Source organism: Vulpes vulpes, chromosome 2 (genome assembly GCF_048418805.1).
Source record: "Vulpes vulpes isolate BD-2025 chromosome 2, VulVul3, whole genome shotgun sequence".
NCBI lineage: Eukaryota > Metazoa > Chordata > Mammalia > Carnivora > Canidae > Vulpes > Vulpes vulpes.
In genome coordinates, this window is record NC_132781.1 from 7,671,439 (window position 1) to 7,689,961 (window position 18,523).

The window sequence follows — 18,523 nt, forward strand, 5'->3', positions numbered from 1 at the left end:
ATGAATGACACCTGTAAAGTGCCCAGCACAGAGATTGGTCCATTTTGAGCACTCCAAATATTAGCTCACTTTTCTTTTCTGGTTTCAGCGGTCTGATTTGTAACTAAGACCCTGTTTTAAGCAGCGAGACATTTTCATTAGGTTTTGATTTTGAATGTCTGGAACGAAGATGAGAGGGTGATAAAAAAAAAAAAGTTATTTATTTATTTTTTTTTACCTAATTCTAAAGCACTTGATATTTCCCTGTAATCACTTCTGCCATCAGCGGGACCTGGCACATCCGTATGGCACTCTGGGAGCTCCCCCTTCACCGTGTGCTTTGCCGTGACTCAGCCGTGCTCTTTAAACTCGGCCCCAGAATCTGGAGGCCATCATATTGGGTCATTAAGGATCAGTCTATGGACCAAATGGCACTCAGCAGTGGTTGTCTATTTTAAAATGTTGTTTTTCTCTTGCTACCAAATGATTGCTAAGATATCTAGAAAACGTTTTTGTCGGTTTTTCTTTGGGCTTAGCATTAAAAAAAAAATTCTAAAGCTTCTAGTTCAGAGTGTCAGGAAATCTGGAAAGTGTGGGTTATCTCGTGACCTAGGACCATCGCCCATCGTCCTGAATGTGTAGAGTCTCTTTCAGGGGTAGGTGGGAGCAGAGGGGCGCTCACATAGGTGGCCTAGTGAACAAACTTCAGTCTGGGTCCCTTCGATGGATAGTATGATTTCATGTGAAGGTAGTTTATAGTACGGTACACTTGCAAATAAAAAAGAAAGAAAGTCACTAAAAAGCAGTGTTTGCTTCTTGCTTTCTGGTATAGACAGGCAATTACAGCAGCAAAGATAGAGGCCAATTTATCTGACATACAGAGGAACGTACACATTCACAAAGACAGAGCTTATTTGAAGGCAAAGGCAGTTTTAGCAATTTCATCTCAATACTGGACATGCAGGAATTACACGTTAAGAAGAATAACCACATTCAAAATACCACAGGAATAATAAAAATAGCTTGCGTGCATACCTATTCCTGACATATTAAAAACATCAATCACATCACGTCACTGACAGTGTTTTTGCAGTCGGGGCTGCTGAAGGCTTTTCTGGATGTCCCCAGTTTCCTTGTCAGGATCATGGAAGGAGAAAGAAAACTCAGTAAAGCCTTCCTGGGAGGGTAGGAGGGGGCCCAAAGGTTCGGATTTCCTGGCGCCCCCCCCCCGCCCACCGTCCAGGAGGAGGATGCAAACCATGTCAGTGCTGCTCAGAAGAACAGAGAGGGGTGACGGGCGGTGTGAGTGCCCGTGTAGGACGGGCTTTCAATCTCCCACGATAGTGATTGATGTACTATTTGTAGAAACCCACTGTCGTTCCCTGGTGAGTGACAGCCAGGGAGTGATGGACAGATTACGGAGTAAGTATACTAGGAAAGACGCCACACGCGTTAAACTATCACCGAACATGTTGTCAGAGTCAACCCCGTACTGTTCTTTCTTGCTGACATGATTCTCAGGCTGTTGGAAGGTGGAATGGAGATATTTATTTATTTATTTATTCCTGGATAAATGGCTTCCAAATCATTCCGGAGAGTCGGATTGTCTGCTTTGGGTTTGCCATCGGATAGGGTGAGCGTGGAGGCCGCTCACAGCATGTGGTTGTGTTGGCCGGGCTGGTGGATTCTCTCCTCCTCCAAACCGATGGGAAAGCAACCTCCATTAGCTGGTTGCTCTTATTAGGAACCGTTTTCTTCCATTCAGCTGTGCCGTAGCCCGCTCCTGTCTGAGGCCACACCACTAGCAGAAGCTGGGGGGGAAGGAAGGGGGCAGGAATGAGGCCTGGCTCTGCATCATCCACCAGGGGGATGGATGCCTCTGCTGACTATTTCCTTCAGAATTGGTTCCTACTTTCTCATTTTGTGAAAACTAAGGTGTGCCTTTCTATTGTTTAAAGGTGGGCATTGTGGACTTCTCAAGAGAAGCCATTTAAAAAATTTCAATGTAGGTATATGTTTCCATAAACCTTAGAGAACACTGTTTTGAAAGACGGGTGGACGAGATGGCTAAAGGACATGAACTCATCTAGATGAGCTAGATTTTTAGAATGTGAGACTCCCTGCTCACAGGTGCCCTGTCTCCTCTCTTGACGTTACCCGAGGACCTCTGGAGCTCAGCGGACTTGGCATTCCTGAAGGCCGCCTCTGACATTAGGCTTCACGGCTGACACAGTCTGTCACTTCAATGCCTTGCTTTGGCGCTTCTCCAGCAATGAGGGTTGACTTCATTGATCCTGGAGGCAGTTAAGGAGGCCCTTGAAATCCCAAATCCTCTGAAAACCCATTTCCACGTTGACCCAACAGCCCAGAACCATGTTGCTGATGGCAAACCAGATTTTGTATCTGCTCCATTGGACCAGAAATACTCTGTTTGAGGTTGAGGAGGGATGGGTTTCCCCGGCTGCAAAGACCGCCCCCAGCAGCAGCCACATGCAGCATGGTTGAGGATGTTGTCACCTCTCAGCCCACAGGCCCTTTAGAGTGAGGAGAATGCAAAAGAAGGTCATGTGAAGGTGCAGAGGAAAGGAAAAATGAACCGTCTGTGGTTAGTTGCCTCCCAGAGCAAGCCTGTGGTAAATACTATAGTGCCTAGCCACCTGGGAGTTTGGAAGATTCAGGAGACTATTTTAAGCTGCTAAAAAGCATTTCAGCTGAAGCCAAACAAAGTGAGTCTTTATCCAATCTGAGTCTTTGCTCCAGAAGTATCTGGATTGCAGATGGGCAGCACAGCTCTCTTCCCCATCGCATACTGGCAGGTACTTAAAAAGCACACAAAAGGAGTTGATGTAGATATCCTGAACCATGGAAATGCATTGTAGCGGGATGATGGACAAGGGGAAGACTTCTTTTATGGTGGAGAGCCTCTTTGTGGAGGTGTGCTCATGCCTGAGGAAGAGAACTGCAGTTCATTTTCTTGGTGGCCAAGCATCTCCACTTCCCCCAAAGTGTTCAACCTCAGATTTATATTAAGAATCATGGAGGCACAAAGCTATACTAATCAAAATAGTATGGTATTGGCATAAAAACAGACCAATAGATCAGCGGAGCAGCATAGAGCGCCCACAGATAAACCCACATATACATGGTCAGCTATGACAAAAGAGCCAAGAACAGACAATGGGGAAAGGACAGTCTCTTCAATACATGGTGTTGAGAAAACTGGACAGCCACATGCGAAAAAAATTAGACCTCTTACACCACAGACAAAAATCAACTCAAAATGGATTAGAGACCTAAAAGTAAGACCAGAAACCATAAAACTCCTAGAAGAAAACATAGTAAGCTCCTTGACATTGGACTTGGCAATGATTTTTTTTTTAAAGATTTTTATTTATTTATTTGGAGAGGGAGAAAGAGAGAGAGTGAATACAAGGGGGAGGGAGAAGCAGGCTCCCCACTGAGCAAGGAGCCCAATGCAGGGCTCAATCCCGGGACTCTGGGATCATGACCTGAGCCGAAGGCAGACACTTAACTGACTGAGCCCCCAAGTGCCCCTTGGCAATGATTTTTTGTATTTGATACCCAAAGCAAAGGCAAAAAAAGCAAAAATAAATGAGTGGGACTACGTGAAGTTAAAAAGCTGCTACAAGGCAAAGAACAGAATGAAACAGCAGCCCACTGACTGGGAGAAAACATTTGCAAATCATATCTTTGATAAGGGGTTAGCATCCAAAATATATAATGAACTCATAAAACTTAATAACAACAAACATTTGATTAACAAGTGGGCAGAGGATCTGAGTAGATATTTTTCCAAAGAAGACATACAGATAGCTATCAGGTACATGAAAAGATGCTCAGCATCACTCATCATTAGGGAAATGCAAATCAGAGCCACAACGAGATACCATCTCACATTTGTCAGAAGAGCAATTATCCAGAAGACAAGAAAGAGATATTGGCGAGGATGTGAAGAGAGAACCCTTCTGCACTGTTGGTAGGAATGTCAGTTGGTGCAGTCCCTTGAAAAACATTATGGAGGTTCCTCAAAAAATTAAAAGTAGAACTACCCTATGGTCCAACCGTCTCACTTCTGGGTATTTATCCATCCAAAGGAAATGAAAACAGGCTCTCAAAGAGGTATCTGCACCCCCATATTCATTGCAGCACTATTTATGATAGCCAAGACCTAGAAACAATGGACGAATGGATAAAGAAAATGAGATATACATATATATCTCACGTATATCTCATATATAATATATATGTGATATATATATAAAATGTGATATATATGTGATATATAGACACACACGCTAGAATATTCAGCTATAAAAAAAAGAATGAAATCTTGCCATTTGCGACAACATGAATAGATCTTGAGGGCATTATGCTAAGTGAAATAAGTCAGAGAAAGATAAATATGATATGATTTCACTTATGTGTGGCATCTAAAACAAAAGAACCCACCAAACCAAGCTCATGGATACAGGTGACAGACTGGTGGCTTCCAGAGGCAGGAAGTGGGGTGGGGGTGAAATGCATGAAGACGCTCAAAAAAATAGATTTCCAGCTATAAAATACGTAAGTCAAGGGGATATAAGGTACAGCATGGCTGCTATAGTTAATAATACTGTATTGCCTATTTGGAAGTTCCTGACAGTAAATCTTAAAAGTTCTCATCACAAGAAACAAAGAATTCTGGAACTGGGTATGGTGATGGATGGTCATACCACTTGGACTTGCTGTGGTGCTCATTTGCATTTGTGTGCAAATATCAAGTCGTTATGTTGTATAGTATACCTGAAACAAATATAATGTCTGTCAATTATACCTCAATGGAAAAAAAAAAGCAGCACAGTGGGGAAGAAATGTCTGTTAGGATCTGTCTTCTGTGGGTATCCATTTGAAAATTATATTGAGTGATTTTTCTGCAAAGAAATTGTGTGTTTTTTCTTGTGCAGAACTATTGCCGTTAGCAGAACATGTGCTTCCAGTTGGTTGACTAGTGGGGATGATTTGTAATTTTGCCAACTTTACTTTTTTTTAAAAAATTGAAGTGGCCTGCTATTTGCAGGGACAGCAGGGTGGGGCAGGAATGCAGTCGATGACCTGGCACGGAGTCTTTGCGTGAAAAATTGGCTTATACACGACATCCCCTCCCATTAAAAAAAATAAAAAAAAAAGGAAAGAGTGTATATCCCTAGACTTTAAATGAGTTAGTCAAATTATAGTTCTGTCCCTCCATTGAAAGCCTTGGAGAATCCCTGCATTGGAAGTCTTGCCTACAAGATGTAGAAGGCGGATTGTGTGTGAGTACGTGTGCATCACGTGTGTGTGCCACACGTGGGCTCCACTGCGTCACCTGTGTGCACTGGTGCACTGCATCACCGGGGTACCTGTGCCTGAGAGCACAAAGTGTGGTGTGCACACTGTGAGCACAACCAGGCCTTGGTTATGTCGTCAGAGAACCACTTGGGTTTCTTGTTGAAAATAATACCCATGGGGGAAAATATCTGCCCTCTCAGTGATGGTCACCACAATCCCTCACTTGGGGACAGGAACCTCCATGGGAACTGGTACCCCAACCATCAGCGAGGAAGGGGGAGCACCCCAGGAGTGGCATTGCTGCTCCTTCGAGGTACCTGGTGCATGGACAGGGAGCCCTGGAGAGCAGACGTGGTGAGCTTGCAGGTCGTCCGGTAGAGCTGACCGTGGGTCATCCTCTTTTGAGACTAGCAATTTCCCTCAGGGACCCTGTTCTGGTCACTTTGCAATCTGATCTTTGTAAGATCCTGGGACAACTGTGTCTCCTGTGTTTAGGGTTATGACTGTCTGATTTGGTAAACCACAGCTCAGCTGCCTTTCTTCCTTCCATGACTGCCCTGCAAGGGACCTGCTCTGTTGCTTAAGCAATCGGAGGCCCCAGTCACCGAATAATGGGAGAGGGCCAGGCTGTGGCACGCCATTTCAGATTTCTCTTGGAGTAGATCTTGCGTTAGGCTCCTCAACAGGCTTTCCTAGCAAGGACAGGGCCATTTTATGTCTGACCAGTGCTGGTAGGCCCAGGGGCAGATGTGAGCCACCTCTCCTCACCAGACACCAGTATCCTGGCAAAGGGGTCTTCTCTCCCTCTTCCGTCCTCTCAGTAATACCAGGGAAGAGGAGGGATGAAAAGCTAAAGCATCTCTCCCTTCCTCTCCCAAACACCTGAAGTTGGGTCTGTGTGATCCATCTCCTGCTGAAAATCTCCGTCCGACAGGAGGCAGATGCCCACTGAACCCAGGGAGCAAGCGACAGCGTTTCACTTGTCATACTCACTTTTAATCCCAGGGGAATCAATAGTTTTATATTCAGCTTGCTCAAGTCTTGGCTAATGTTTAACTCTGTTTTGAAGCAACAGCCCAGATACATGCAACCTGACACATCCAAGGGAGAAAACGAGCTGATCAGCCTGTGCCCGGTCGCTGAGGAGTTAACGGAGGCACAGTGGCCAGTAGGGGTGGGGGACATGAACACTTGTCCCGCAGTTGCTATTCCCAACCCTAACCGGTCTGCTGACTCAGGTAATAGACCCACGAAAGCTTTTTGGCTGTGAAGTAAAATATAATCCCCGGTGCCTGCTTTCCAGATGAGCTGCTAGGAAAAAAAAATGAGACTCGGCCTGTGGGACTGTTCCAAGAAATCCACATATTAGAAGGAGAATAACCAGTGAGGTGAAGATTTGCTCTGATAGGATATTTGATAGAGAACTTGATGTTTTTGAACCTGGTAGAAATGGGGATCAGACAAGTGACCAAATATAAATTATTACTTACAAAGCTCAAATGCTTGGCTTGCCACCTGTGGTGATTTTTACGATGCCACATGGTCCAGAAACACTAATGGGACCTTCCCAACCATATATGGAGCCTTTCGATGATTCTCTTGCCACCTTCCTTCAACTAGGCAGGAGTTCATTTCTGCCTTCCCTCCTCACTTAGCTGTCTTGATTGAACAGTCACACTTGGAGCTGAAGAGGAACATGCATCCCCACAGACATTCCTTCCTACCTCTCTCAATGACCAGACTGTACACTTGCCCGGCACGGTGCTCCTATCTGGCAATCAACGCTTGCATGCTGCCGTGGGGAGGAGGTTAAATCTGTGTAAGCAAATAGACTCCAGTTCATTGCCAGCTCTGGAAGTCTCACTCACCAGCCCACATTTTCTTCTCTGCATAGCATTTGTGATAGATAAGTGAATCCATGCAAAAAATAATAAAAAAAGAGGTATAGTTTAAAAATGAGACTGCGGGAAAAGCTGCTACCCGCAGTGCGTGCAGTCAAATCCCACCATATAACTTAAGGAGAGGTCAGCTACAGGTTCTGCTCAGCACTTGCTAGCAGCCTCAGCTAATCGAGAGTAAGGATTCCTCTTCTTCCTCTTCCCCTGCTGCCTCCTGCCTCCTCCTCTTTCTTCTTCCAAAAACAAAGGAAGGAAATGCAGTGTCCTCTATCCCCCAGTGGCCTTCTCCTTGTCCACCCAGACTGTCCCAAGCTATGGCACGAACTCCACGTTCGATAGTCCTCCACCCTCTGTGTTACCGAAACACAAACCAGCACCATTCAACACAGGCCACAGTGTCACATTCTCTCTCCTGATAGCTCTCTCACCAGATCCACTGAGGTTTAACCAGCTCTTAATTACCCATGTTCATGGGTAGGTTAAATAGTAGCTCGCATGATCCAAATGATCAGCTGCCCTCACATCAATGGAGTGGCATTACTTTTTGTTCTCTCCCAGCATCCAGCAGATTTATGTTCATAATTAAATGTTGAGTTGAGGCTAAGCTTACATATTGGAATTAAAATCGTATTAACATTTAAATTGAAACGCTTATTTCCTCTTTCGGAAGAACGAAAACCACCAGAAAGCAAGTTATCCTTGAAAGAGGTATTTCAAGAAGTAGAGGATTCCTTTTCATAGAGAAGCAACCTGCCTGCTGATTTGGACAGAATTATAGCTTCAGCCTTAAAGGCCCATTAGAATGATCATCGTGCTGATGAGCACCGACTGTATACCTGGAAATGCATTTTGTTTGAAGACTTTAGATGGCTGCTGTGGGCCGTGGCCTCCTTGGAGGCAGTGTCTGATTGCAGGGGCCTGAATGCTACAGAGTGAGTCTGTCTTCCCTGAAATTATTTCCACCAGTTCTTGGTCCCTTGGAATCACTTCCCTAAGTAAAAACAAACAAACAAACAAAAAATCAGCATTTATTCAAAGGCCCTGGGACATCTCATATTATTAGTCATGGTAAAGTTGGGTTTAAAACATTTCCTTCCAAATCTCTGCTTGTTTTTATGGCAGAGGAGGGGGAGGAGGAGGAGTCACCCTCTATCAGTTGTGGCTGCTAGGAAGTCCTGAGCGGAACTTGTAGCCAACCTTTCCCTCGGTGATGGCCAGAGATTTTACTATGTGCACTTCTGGGTCACAGCTTTCCTTAGGGTTTCATCTTATAATTGTACCTCTTTTAACTTTTGCACGGATTTACTTATCTATCGTAAATATTACTGAACACACTTATCTAGGCTGCAGAAGTGCTCCAGGGAATGAGGCGGCATGAATAATATAGACAGAATGAAGGCAGCACATTACCAGCGAGAGCCACAGGTAGAGAGTTCTTACTCATCCTGTCAAACAGCCCTTGCTCAGGGAGCCAGGAGAGGAAAGCTCATTTTTACGATAAAATCTATATGTGAGACACTAAGAGGGAGGCTTTCATAGAAACCCAGAGATGATGGCATCGTTGCAAACACCTGAGTGTGTGTTTCTTCCTACCCTGGAAATGGTGATCAGTGAAAGGGGCACCATCTCTTTTCTTAGCGTTTGTACGTGAGCCCATCTACCATTTCAGGGACAGAAAAATGTCACTGACGGTGTGAAGTGCCTGTCTGTGATGACCGTGCTTGAGGAATAGCTCAGAGCATCTGTAGCATTAAAGGTGGATGTCTAATGCGTCTACCCTGGGCGAGGAAGGTGGCACAGGTGTACCTGAGAGGCACGGGACTCCCTCCGACACTCCTATCTGTGCACCTGCTCTGGGCTACATATTGTGGGGCTGGTGGACATGTTCATGTTTTAGGGACTGGGTCCTCCGGTCTTTAGGGCATTTTTTTTTTTTTTTTTTTTTTTTAGTGCCTAGCTTTGTTTCAACTCCTTAAAAAAGAAAAAAAAAAACCATAGAGGAGTCATTGAACTGTACGTAGTTCCATCTTCTTTCATTAGGAAGCCATGTCTGGCATTTTTTAAAAAAAGAATGTCACGGTTTCTCGTAAAGGTGTAATTTTGCTTTATTCTTATTCATTTATTTTCATGGTGGGAAAAATAAATTGCTTTCCCCTCGAGAATCGAGAATCGTGGTCCATTTTTTGCCTTTCGTATTGGTGATTTCCTCCACTCTCCCCTTCCATGGCTCCCTAAGAAAGACTAAAGCAAATTAAGAAAAAAATGCAATCTTATTACAAAGCAGGCTTTGTCTTGGTAAATACAACAATGGATGACCCCAACCATTTAAGTCCTTTTGGATAAATGTATAATTCTTTGATTATATCTTAAGAAGAGAAAACACATGAATTTATGTTCTGGGTCCTCAAATATCTTCTTGATCTAACTTGCCTGATATTAGTAAAGCTAATACCCAGGATGGGGTGGGGGGGGGCAGAGAGGGGTTTGAGATACTGGGAGCTTTAAGGAGACCTCCTTAAGAAAAAAAATACAAAAGTATCTTACTTTTACGATTTTTTACAAAAACATGTGATCATGTGAAAATACTGGCCAAGCATGAGAGATCCCTGAAGCTTAAACTTTATTGGCTTCATGGCAAGTCCATTTCTGCGGGTACCATATTGTAATAAACGTCCACCTATACTAGGCACACTTCAATCTGCTACTCGTGTACTTTTGAACACAGGAAACATAGGTAATGACTACACAGGGACTAGAGAAGAGTAGAATAGATAAGTATAAATATAAGACCACAAGATTACATATTAGGTTTTAAACACGCAGATAGACTTTTCTATTTTTGTTGAGCTTCACCATTTCTACAGATCAGACCCAAGCGTGATCTCTTCTTCTCCTGACCTGGAATTGTCTGCCTGCATTTAAATGTTCACTTTAAGTGGGGGGAGGGGTGTCATCAATTTAATACATTATCATTCACTCAGACACTGTTCTCTGATTGGACTCATGCTGAGCAATTTCCTATTCTAGAAGCCAGGTGTGATGGGTGGGAGGAAGGAAAGGGGGCAGGGGGGAGGGAGCACTTGCCACTTGGCAGAGCTTGGCGTTTTATTTATTTATTTTTCAGGCAGTTCAGATACTGGTCTGGAGGTCTCCATTGAGGAGGGTCCTCTGGGTCTCCGTGGTCTCATTCAGCCGGGATTTGTCCTGCTTACTGTCACTCCGTTCCCCGTCATCTGGGCCGCTCACCTTGACCAAGCAGAGGACATTCTGGAAGCTCTTCTTGAAGTTGTCAGACAAGAAGGCATACAGGATAGGGTTGGCACAGCTGTTGGCATAGGTGAGGACCACCACAAAGTCGAACATGCCTTTAAGGGCTGGTGTGGGACTGATGGCCACAGAGACAGAGGAGACATTGAATATATAGAAGGGAAGCCAGCAGAAAATGAACACAGCCACCACTATGGACACCATCCGGGTGACCTTCTTCTCAGACTTTTTCCTCTTGGAGGAACCCACGCGGATCCCAGAGGACTTCACCTTGATGATAATGAACAGGTAGCAAAGACAAATGATGGTGAGGGGCACCAGGAACCCCAAGATGAAGGTGTAGATGATGAACCCTGTGTACCACGCCCCAGATTCACCTGGCCAGTTGATGGTACAGCTGCTTCTCCCCCATTGGTTGCTCCGAAGCCCAGCGTATATCATGATAGGCAAGATGACCAGCAGGGAGACTCCCCACACGGCCACATTGACCATCTTGGCCGTTCGGGGTCTCCTCCACTTGGCCGACTTGATGGGGTGGACCACAGCCAGGTATCGATCGATGCTCATGACCGTCAAGCAGAAAATGCTGGTGAACTGATTGATGCCATCCACAGTCATGACCACCCGGCAAATGGCCTTGCCAAAGGGCCAGTGGACCAGAGCCACCTGCATGGCCAGGAAGGGCAGACCCAGCATGAAGAGCTCATCTGCGATGGCCAGGTTGAGGATGTAAATGTTGGTGATGGTCTTCATCTTGGCATAGCGGAGGATGACATAAATGACAAGTGTGTTGCCACACAATCCAATGATGCAGACCACAAAATATATGAATGTGAGGACTGCATTGCTGGTCAGGTCATAGTATGGCTCTGTCTGGTTTGAGCTGTTGGCCGCCACCACAGAGCCATCAAGGTCAAAAGGAGGGGAAACCCAAGTGTGGCTCTCATTGAGTAGCTCATACTCCATATCCATGGCTGCCTTACACTCTTAGGCTAGTTCCAGCCAGCCAGAGATCGTATTCTCACCTTAATGTGTCCTGAAGGCAAAGGATCCGGTGTGACATCTGCAAGGAAAACAGGAAGATGGGCCCATCAGTCAGAGGCTACGTAGGCTTTCACCAGCCTTCCATGTTTCTGATTTACTCTCTCAGACTCTTCAGTTGAGAAGTGTGTTATCTGTCTACCTCAACATTAGAGCGACCAGCCCATTCTCCTCAGGATGCTGACTTTCTGAGTTGTTTTTCCAATGGGGGGAGGGGGAAGGGTTTGGGTTAAGTCATCATAGTTCATCTTGTCATCTCTGGTGACGCACATGTGGGAGATGGCTGTGGCTGCAAAACACACACATACACACACAAAAAACAAACAAACAAAAAAAAACAAAACAACAACCCGTACTTTGATTCCTAAGAAGTTGACTGGTCCAGACAGTAAAAAGGCAGAGTGTGAAGTCCAGCCCCTGACTCAGAGGGATCTGACACCGGCATTCTTGGCCTGCTCTCGGTGAGGACATCTCCGCTGACTTGCTGACTGCTTTGGAGTCTTTCCATTCTGAAAGCCCCAGAATGGAAAAATCCCGGACTTTAGAGGTAAAACAAACCAGGGTTCCACCACGAAGCCTATGTGACCTCGTGTCCGGCGCGTAACCACTGAGTCTCGTTGGTTAATGCGCACGTCAGGAAGGTTAAGGGATGAAATGTGTGTGGAAATGCCTAGCGTTGTGCTAGGCTCATAGTCAGGACTCAAAAAACCTCATCTTTCCCCCTTTTGTCCTCTGCCGTCTCATTTATCTGTAATTTACCAAAAGCTGCCCACATAATGAACAAGTTTATGGTCTTAAATATTAAAAATAAAAATCTGGCTGGCTTTTCTATTTCAAACGCATGATTTAGTTTATTTTGTTTCTTCTGTTTTCGTTCCTCCAATACCCAGTGCTTGACCTCCACATGCTTCAGAGAGTCCCTCAGGGGGATACTGCTCCAGAATGCTCATCTTCTAACACTCAGGCGGATTTGCCTGGGATCCCACCAATTAAGGAGGAAAATAGGAGCCAGGCCTGAAGGAAGCAGGCTCATTCACAGAAGTGAATTCCAAACAGGACCGTTGCTCATTTACACTCATTAGCCCTTTGATCTTCCCACCCGTCCTATGAAGTAACCATCCCCATTTTACAGATGAGAAACCGAGGCTTAGGGAATTGAAGCAATTTGCTCCCAGTCCCTATATATAACTGGTGGAACTGAGATTTAAACACGGGACACCCGACCCTGCTGCACTTTTCACAGCATCCTATCTGCTGCTCAGTGGGCTGGAAAACGAGTGGCAGATAATTAGACTTCGGTTTAAAACAGCTGGCTCCTGTTTGACCATCATGCTGGGAAAGTAACTGTAACACTACCGGCTTGGCCTAAGATCTAAAACAGTCGCTCATCACATAAGTAAATTATCTACTGTCATGCAAAAATCAGCGCCGGTGGGGCGGGGAGGTGGGGGGCTTCTTTTTCTGCACTCCAGGGATACAGGAATGAACAGGACAGGGCTGGTGCTCTCCAAGAGGTGACAATTTAGGAGGGGAGACAGGCGAGGAAGCCAGCTCATCTAGGGTGTGAATTGTGTGGAGAAGTGAACGCAGGGTTCAAGAATGCCTTCCTTGGGGCTCCCTGGTGGCTCAGTCATTAAGCGTCTGCCTTGGGCACAGGTCATGATTCTGGAGTCCTGGGATCGAGCCCCCCCTCTACGGGTTCCTTGTTCAATGGGGAATCTGCTTCTCCCTCTCCCTCTGCCCCTCCCACACTCATGTTCTCTTTCTCTCTCAAATAAATAAATAAAACAGAATGCTTCCTCTTCTGGAGGATTCGGAGGAGGCTTCATAACAGTAATATTTGGGCCGAGTCTTGAATATATGAAGAGTGAAGCAGGAAGGGCAGGAAGGAGGTCATTCTGGGAAGAGAGAAGATGGTAAAGGCATAGTGTGCCCAGCATACAGTGATTCCCAATTCACTTGGCAGACACATTTCTCCGGGGCAGGGCACTTTCCCTGGTGCCTGAGTGAAGATTGGAGATTGCTCCTTTATGCTTGGAGAGATTGCTAATGAGCTAGGGGGGACTTCACCGGCAACAAGTACTCCACGATCCTTGGCCACCTTTGCCTCTGATTCATTCTGCACTGCCAGGCGCCTTGTTTATCCTCTCCATACTAATTTCCTTACCAGACTGGTCTGGGCTTTGTGGCTGACCTTTCTGCTAAGTACTTTGGGGACCCTGGTTTAATGTCTGCATTGGTTGAAAAGCATAAGCTGGCAGCCATTAAAAACAAACGTTAGGGCACCAGGGTGGCTCAGCAGCTGAGCGTCTGCCTTTGGCTCAGGTCATGATCCCGGGGTCCTGGAGTCCTGGGATCGAGTCAAGCATCAAGTCAGGCTCCCTGTGGGGCGCCTACTTCTCCCTTTGCCTGTGTCTCTGCCTCTCTCTCTGTGTCTCTCATGAGTAAATAAATAAAGTATTTTTTGAAAAGTTATAAAGAAACCATTTTGGGTATTCCTGGGTTAATTTGGGTTGTTTCCACTATTTTTCTAACTGTCTTATCGGTACTTTAATTCTACAGACCCAGAATCCTATTGAAGCCGCCTGCACTAGAGCATACATTAATCACTAGCATTTTTCAGGGGCCCATCTGTGTACTAGGCAAGGTCACACTCCAATGTCTGGGTGAGTCTGAGGACCGGTGAGGGGCAAAAGCTCTGCCTAGAGCTTTGGGGATAGGGATGATGATGGTGCAGGTGAGTGAGGGAAGGCCAACGCTGACCTCCAGCCCTAACTCTGCCTTTTTCGCTAGAGTCTCACTCAGTGGGATGGACTTGCACCTGGGGTCACTGTTTTTCTAAATAGGCTAAGAAGCAGTAATAGCGTGCAGAGCTTTGTGAAAGGGGCAGAGGGGGTAAGCTGGGCAGCCAGTCCAGAGTGGGGAGGCTCCTCCAAGGAAGAAATGAGTTTAAATCACAGTGACTCTGATTGCATTAACAATGAAGTCTGCTGCCCCAGGTCTCCGAGGGACTTCTGCTTCATTTGGGCCCCGGGGAAAGTGGAGCCCAATGCCAGGCAATCAATACTTGTTGGATTGCAGTTCGATTACACGCACAAGGAAGTTTGGTTTTCTGTTTGCTTTATTTTTCCAGCCTAAGACTTCCAGACACTGGAAATGGCTGGTTGTCGGTTTCCTCTGAGTCTGAGTCTGGGCTGTGTTGGAGAGGAGGGGGAGAGTGGTCTGGCGCATCCCTTCCTCGTCCCAGAGCCTAAGAATTAAGCGTGGGGATGGGGTCTGAGCATCAGGAGCGGTGCTAAATCTTGTTGGCCTCCAGCCTTTCCTTTCTCACCTGCAGTCCACCCCCGCGCTCCCCCCTCCCCATTCATTCCCCACAGCCACCTCTCCAGTGACCTGCTAAATGGGGAAGGTTTCCGGGGAGCCAGAGCTGAGCCCCAGTAGGGGAGGGAGAGACAATAGCCAGGTGCGGGCCACCGCGGCGCTAGAGCGCCTAAGAGAAGCCGAGGCGACGCTGGCCGAAGGGCCCGGGGAGAGGTGAAGGCTCAGGACAGTCCATCCACTTCCCGGCGCTGGCACAGATCAGCCTCACCACCCAACTCCAAGGCTCGCAGATCCAAGGGTTTCCTAAAGAATTCCCTGCTCTTTCCAGGTGACGATGGGGGGAGATTAAAGACTGCTGTGCCAGCACCTCAGTTTCTAAATGCAGACTGGGGGGTGGCGAGGCACCAGGGACGGCTGGGAGCCGGCCACAGCTGCTTGGGGACTTGGCCAGTGCCTCGCGGGCGCAGGCCACTGAGCGATTCGGTCTTTCCAAACATAGGCAAACTGCCCTCTGCTTCTGGGCTCCGGGGGAGCGGACCCTAGACCGTTCGGATTCTGTCCCCCAGCGGGGAAAGGAAGAATGGGGAAGCGCTCCCTTTGCCCCGCTGCCAGCTGCTGCCAGCTCGGATCTGGGGATGGACGCCTGCAGGGGCCCTCAGCAGGGCTCGCTGGACGCCCCCTCCCACCCCAGCGGCCTGGCTCTCCTCGCGTGGTGGCTCTTCTGCAGGTGGCTGGGAGAGAAGTTGTCCCCGTCGCAGCCACCACCTAGACGAGTGGGCTGGGGGACGAGGACTGGACGAGGGCGCATGCCACGCACACCGGCATGCGGTGGCGCGGCCGCATCTGTTCCCGCACACACGACCCGCAGCCCCCACTCACGCCGGGACACCTGCGGCCGTTCATTGCCACCAGAATCACCGTCCCCCAGGAGGGAGAACGGCGCACCGGGACCTACTCTCCAGCACACGGAGGTGCGCACCACCACGCAGCGCAGATGCACCCAGGTGCCCAAGTGCGTCTCTCTCTCTCTCCCTCCCTCTCTCTCTCTCTCTCTCTCTCTCGATCTGTGTCTCTCACACACACACACGCACGCACGCCTCACCTTTGCTTTTCCGCTGCAATCCGCTAGCTCGGCTCGCCGGCACCCAGCGACTGTCCCCAACCCAGCCGGGCGCCCAGGCGCGCAGCAGCTCGGCCGGCACCTGGCGCCTGGCGCTCGGCGTCCTGCGCTGCCGGCTGCTCCAGCCCCTCGCGCCGCCCAGAGCCAGGGCCCCGCGGACCCCCGGACCCCGCGGACCCCCCGGACCCCGGCGCCGAGCGCGCACTGGGGCTCGGGGCGCGCGTGGCGGGGCGAGCGCGTGCGCGCCCGGGTGGCTGCGTCGCCGGGACTGGCCCCGCGGAGCCCGGGCCCCTCTGCACATTTCCCCGCGCCCCCCCTCCCCCGGGTTACGTCACAGCAGCTTCGCTCCGCCCGCTGGTCCGTAGGAGGACCGGGCTGGGCCGCGCGGAGAATCCGCCGGGGGCTGCGGGTGGAGCTCACGGGCGGCGGGGGCGGCAGGGGGCGGCGATCCCGGGCCCCCGGGCGCTCCCACTCGTGGCAGGCTCACGCGCTGCAGTCCCTCGTACCGCGTTCACGGAATCGGGTGTGTCTCACCCAGCGCACGGCTGCTGGGGTGGCGGCCCAGGTGGCCCAGACTCGCCTGGGACCCTGTGCCATCACCTGGGTCGGGCAGGTTGGCAAAGCCGCGGGTCATCCCAGGGCGCAGGGCTGGGGGGAGAGCTCCTCGTGCGGGGGGCCGGCTCCCCTCCCTTCCAGCCCATCCAGCCGAACCAGAATTCGGTTCAGGGAGCCGCCAGGGCTCAGCAGAGCAGCACTCCTGCCCCCTCCCAGCTGTGCACGCCCAGAGGTACAGGCCATGCGGCAGGTCTCCGGGCTTTGTGGGCACCTGCTGGTGCGACTCAGCTCGCTCCCCGGCCACCTAACATGTTCCCGCTGTGTGCCAGCCGAGGGGGACACGTAGGAAGTGGGAGCTGAATCGCCCCAGTTGAAGCGATTTCGTTTCTGACTGCGATGATTCAGCCTCTGTTCCAATAGATTAATAAGTCACAATCCCGCAGCCTCTCCTTCCCCGTCCTCCTCCAGGTACAGACAGGCACTCACCATCCCGCGGCCAGTTTTAGCAGGTAGGGAAGGGAGACAGCAAACACCCGCGACAGCGTTCTCCATGGGCTGCGCTGCCCGCCTTGCACTGGCCGTTCTGTTGTCTGACTTCCAAATCCACCCGTTAAAAGTTCAAGTCCAGAGGCTGTTTGGCAGGTAGGGTGAGCCCTAGGGATAGGTGAGTGACCCAGGAAAGAAACCACCAGCGGAGGTAGCGGTCAGCTGCAGGTTTCCATCTGGGCTACACTGTGTCTTGGGGTACCTGCTGCCGGGGTGGGGATCAGGACTTTTCGTTGGATTCGTCTCTTTCTGAGATGTTGGTTATGATGGGGCTTGCATCCCTCATGCGGGAGCTTGGGAGCTAGACAGCATTTTAGCCAGCGGTCGCCTTATGTTCCAAGCCATCTGGGAGCCAGCTTCTCTTTAGACTCCTGTGTGTAGGGTGGAGGGGCTGGGGCAGGTAGCTCACTAGCAGGGGGACGCCCCTGCTGGTGGGTGGCTGGGAGAGGTGGAGTGGTGAGAGTCCCGGGAGGGCAGAGTGGTGATGAGCCAGTATGGGAGGTATGCTCAAGGCGCACAGTTACTGCAGCAATACCTGTTGTCATCTCCAGTTTAAAACCGGTGACCCGGCTGGTTTCTGGGAAAAGGAAGATTGACAGAGTGCCCACTCCACACTCTGATTTCTTCCCTTGTGATCATGTTATCTTTTCGAAGGTGTTGAACGTGTGCGTGTGTGTTTTAAAAGGCATCAGTTTTGTAACCTACACAAGAAATGGACTGCTGGCTTCGATGCCCTGATCCCCCCCCCCGCCCCCCGACAGTGACCCCAATGGCATGATGCTTGCTTTGGTTTTATTCCTATTTTAGTATGAGTACGATACCAGCAGAAGCAGACTGCTCCCGGAAGATGAGGATCATCGCTTCCTTCAAGGCAGCTTGGGTGGTTAGTTGGCACCCCTCTGTGTGGTTGCTGGTTTGCAACCTCGGGAGTGCCCGGGGTGACCTCTGAAACTGGCCCCTGTACACAGAGGGCAAAGAAGGATTGAAGAAATTGGGAGGCCACTGGTGGGCAGGTGGCGGTTTTAGGAAGCAAGAGAATTTACCTAGGAGGCCTGTCTTAGGCACTGCAAGACGAGGACGTCTCTGCACCCATGGCCAAAATCTTAAAAGTTTCTACAGAGGCTTTAAAGGCCAGATGGGCTCAGTAATACATTATTCTCTCAAGGCTGCATCCTTGAAGTGGCTCCTAGTATGGGAACAATGGGTGGAGCGTACATTCCAAGGACAGCGGAGGAAGGTCAGGGGCCTTCAGTCGCCAGAGGCCACCTTGCAGGTCAACCCGACGGTAGTAACCTCCTCTCGGTGACCCACCTCCTCCAACAATGTTCTTTATCTCAGAGATGGAATGCAGTGAAATGCCCCTTCCTGTCCTTTTCTTGTGACGTCTCCTCTCTCTTGCCTAAGTCAGGTTGGGTCCTGGAAAAAATACTGGCCCGATCCACTTCAGGCGCACCTGTCTCTTCTGCAG

The 18,523-nt window shown here is 49.1% G+C and overlaps 2 protein-coding genes across 11 annotated transcripts in view; one reads left to right on the forward strand and one right to left on the reverse strand.

Annotated features, from left to right (window-relative positions):
* The window catches only part of SLC39A11 (solute carrier family 39 member 11), a 410,439-nt gene that overhangs the window by 9,867 nt on the left and 382,049 nt on the right, over positions 1–18,523 (forward strand). Inside the window, exon 1 of one of the 4 annotated variants that reach the window (XM_072746723.1) lies at positions 14,997–15,846. The exons of 2 other annotated variants lie outside the window; for them this stretch is intronic. Coding sequence is in view for 1 of the 2 variants with exons in the window: in XM_072746721.1 (XP_072602822.1) it covers positions 15,658–15,805 (148 nt within the window). In the remaining variant the exon portion in view is untranslated. Of the gene's footprint in view, positions 1–14,996; positions 15,847–18,523 lie in introns of those variants that run through there. One more of the 4 variants, XM_072746721.1, reaches the window with a different exon arrangement.
* Positions 772–17,434, reverse strand: SSTR2 (somatostatin receptor 2). 7 transcript variants are annotated; one of them, XR_003235130.2, is made up of 4 exons: positions 15,937–16,084; positions 10,452–11,535; positions 6,798–8,196; positions 772–2,925 (listed from the first exon to the last, which is right to left on the reverse strand). XR_003235130.2 is itself a non-coding variant. In XM_025999669.2 (3 exons), the coding sequence occupies exons 2-3, from the start codon at positions 11,442–11,444 to the stop codon at positions 2,920–2,922; spliced, it is 999 nt and encodes a 332-aa protein (XP_025855454.1). In that variant the 5' UTR covers positions 11,445–11,535; positions 15,937–16,084; the 3' UTR covers positions 772–2,919. The 7 variants fall into 7 exon arrangements, 4 of the variants coding, with proteins under 4 accessions (XP_025855454.1, XP_025855453.1, XP_072602828.1 ...); XR_003235133.2 differs by having other exon boundaries at positions 2,840–2,925; positions 8,042–8,196; XR_003235132.2 differs by lacking the exon at positions 772–2,925 and having other exon boundaries at positions 7,019–7,122; positions 8,042–8,196.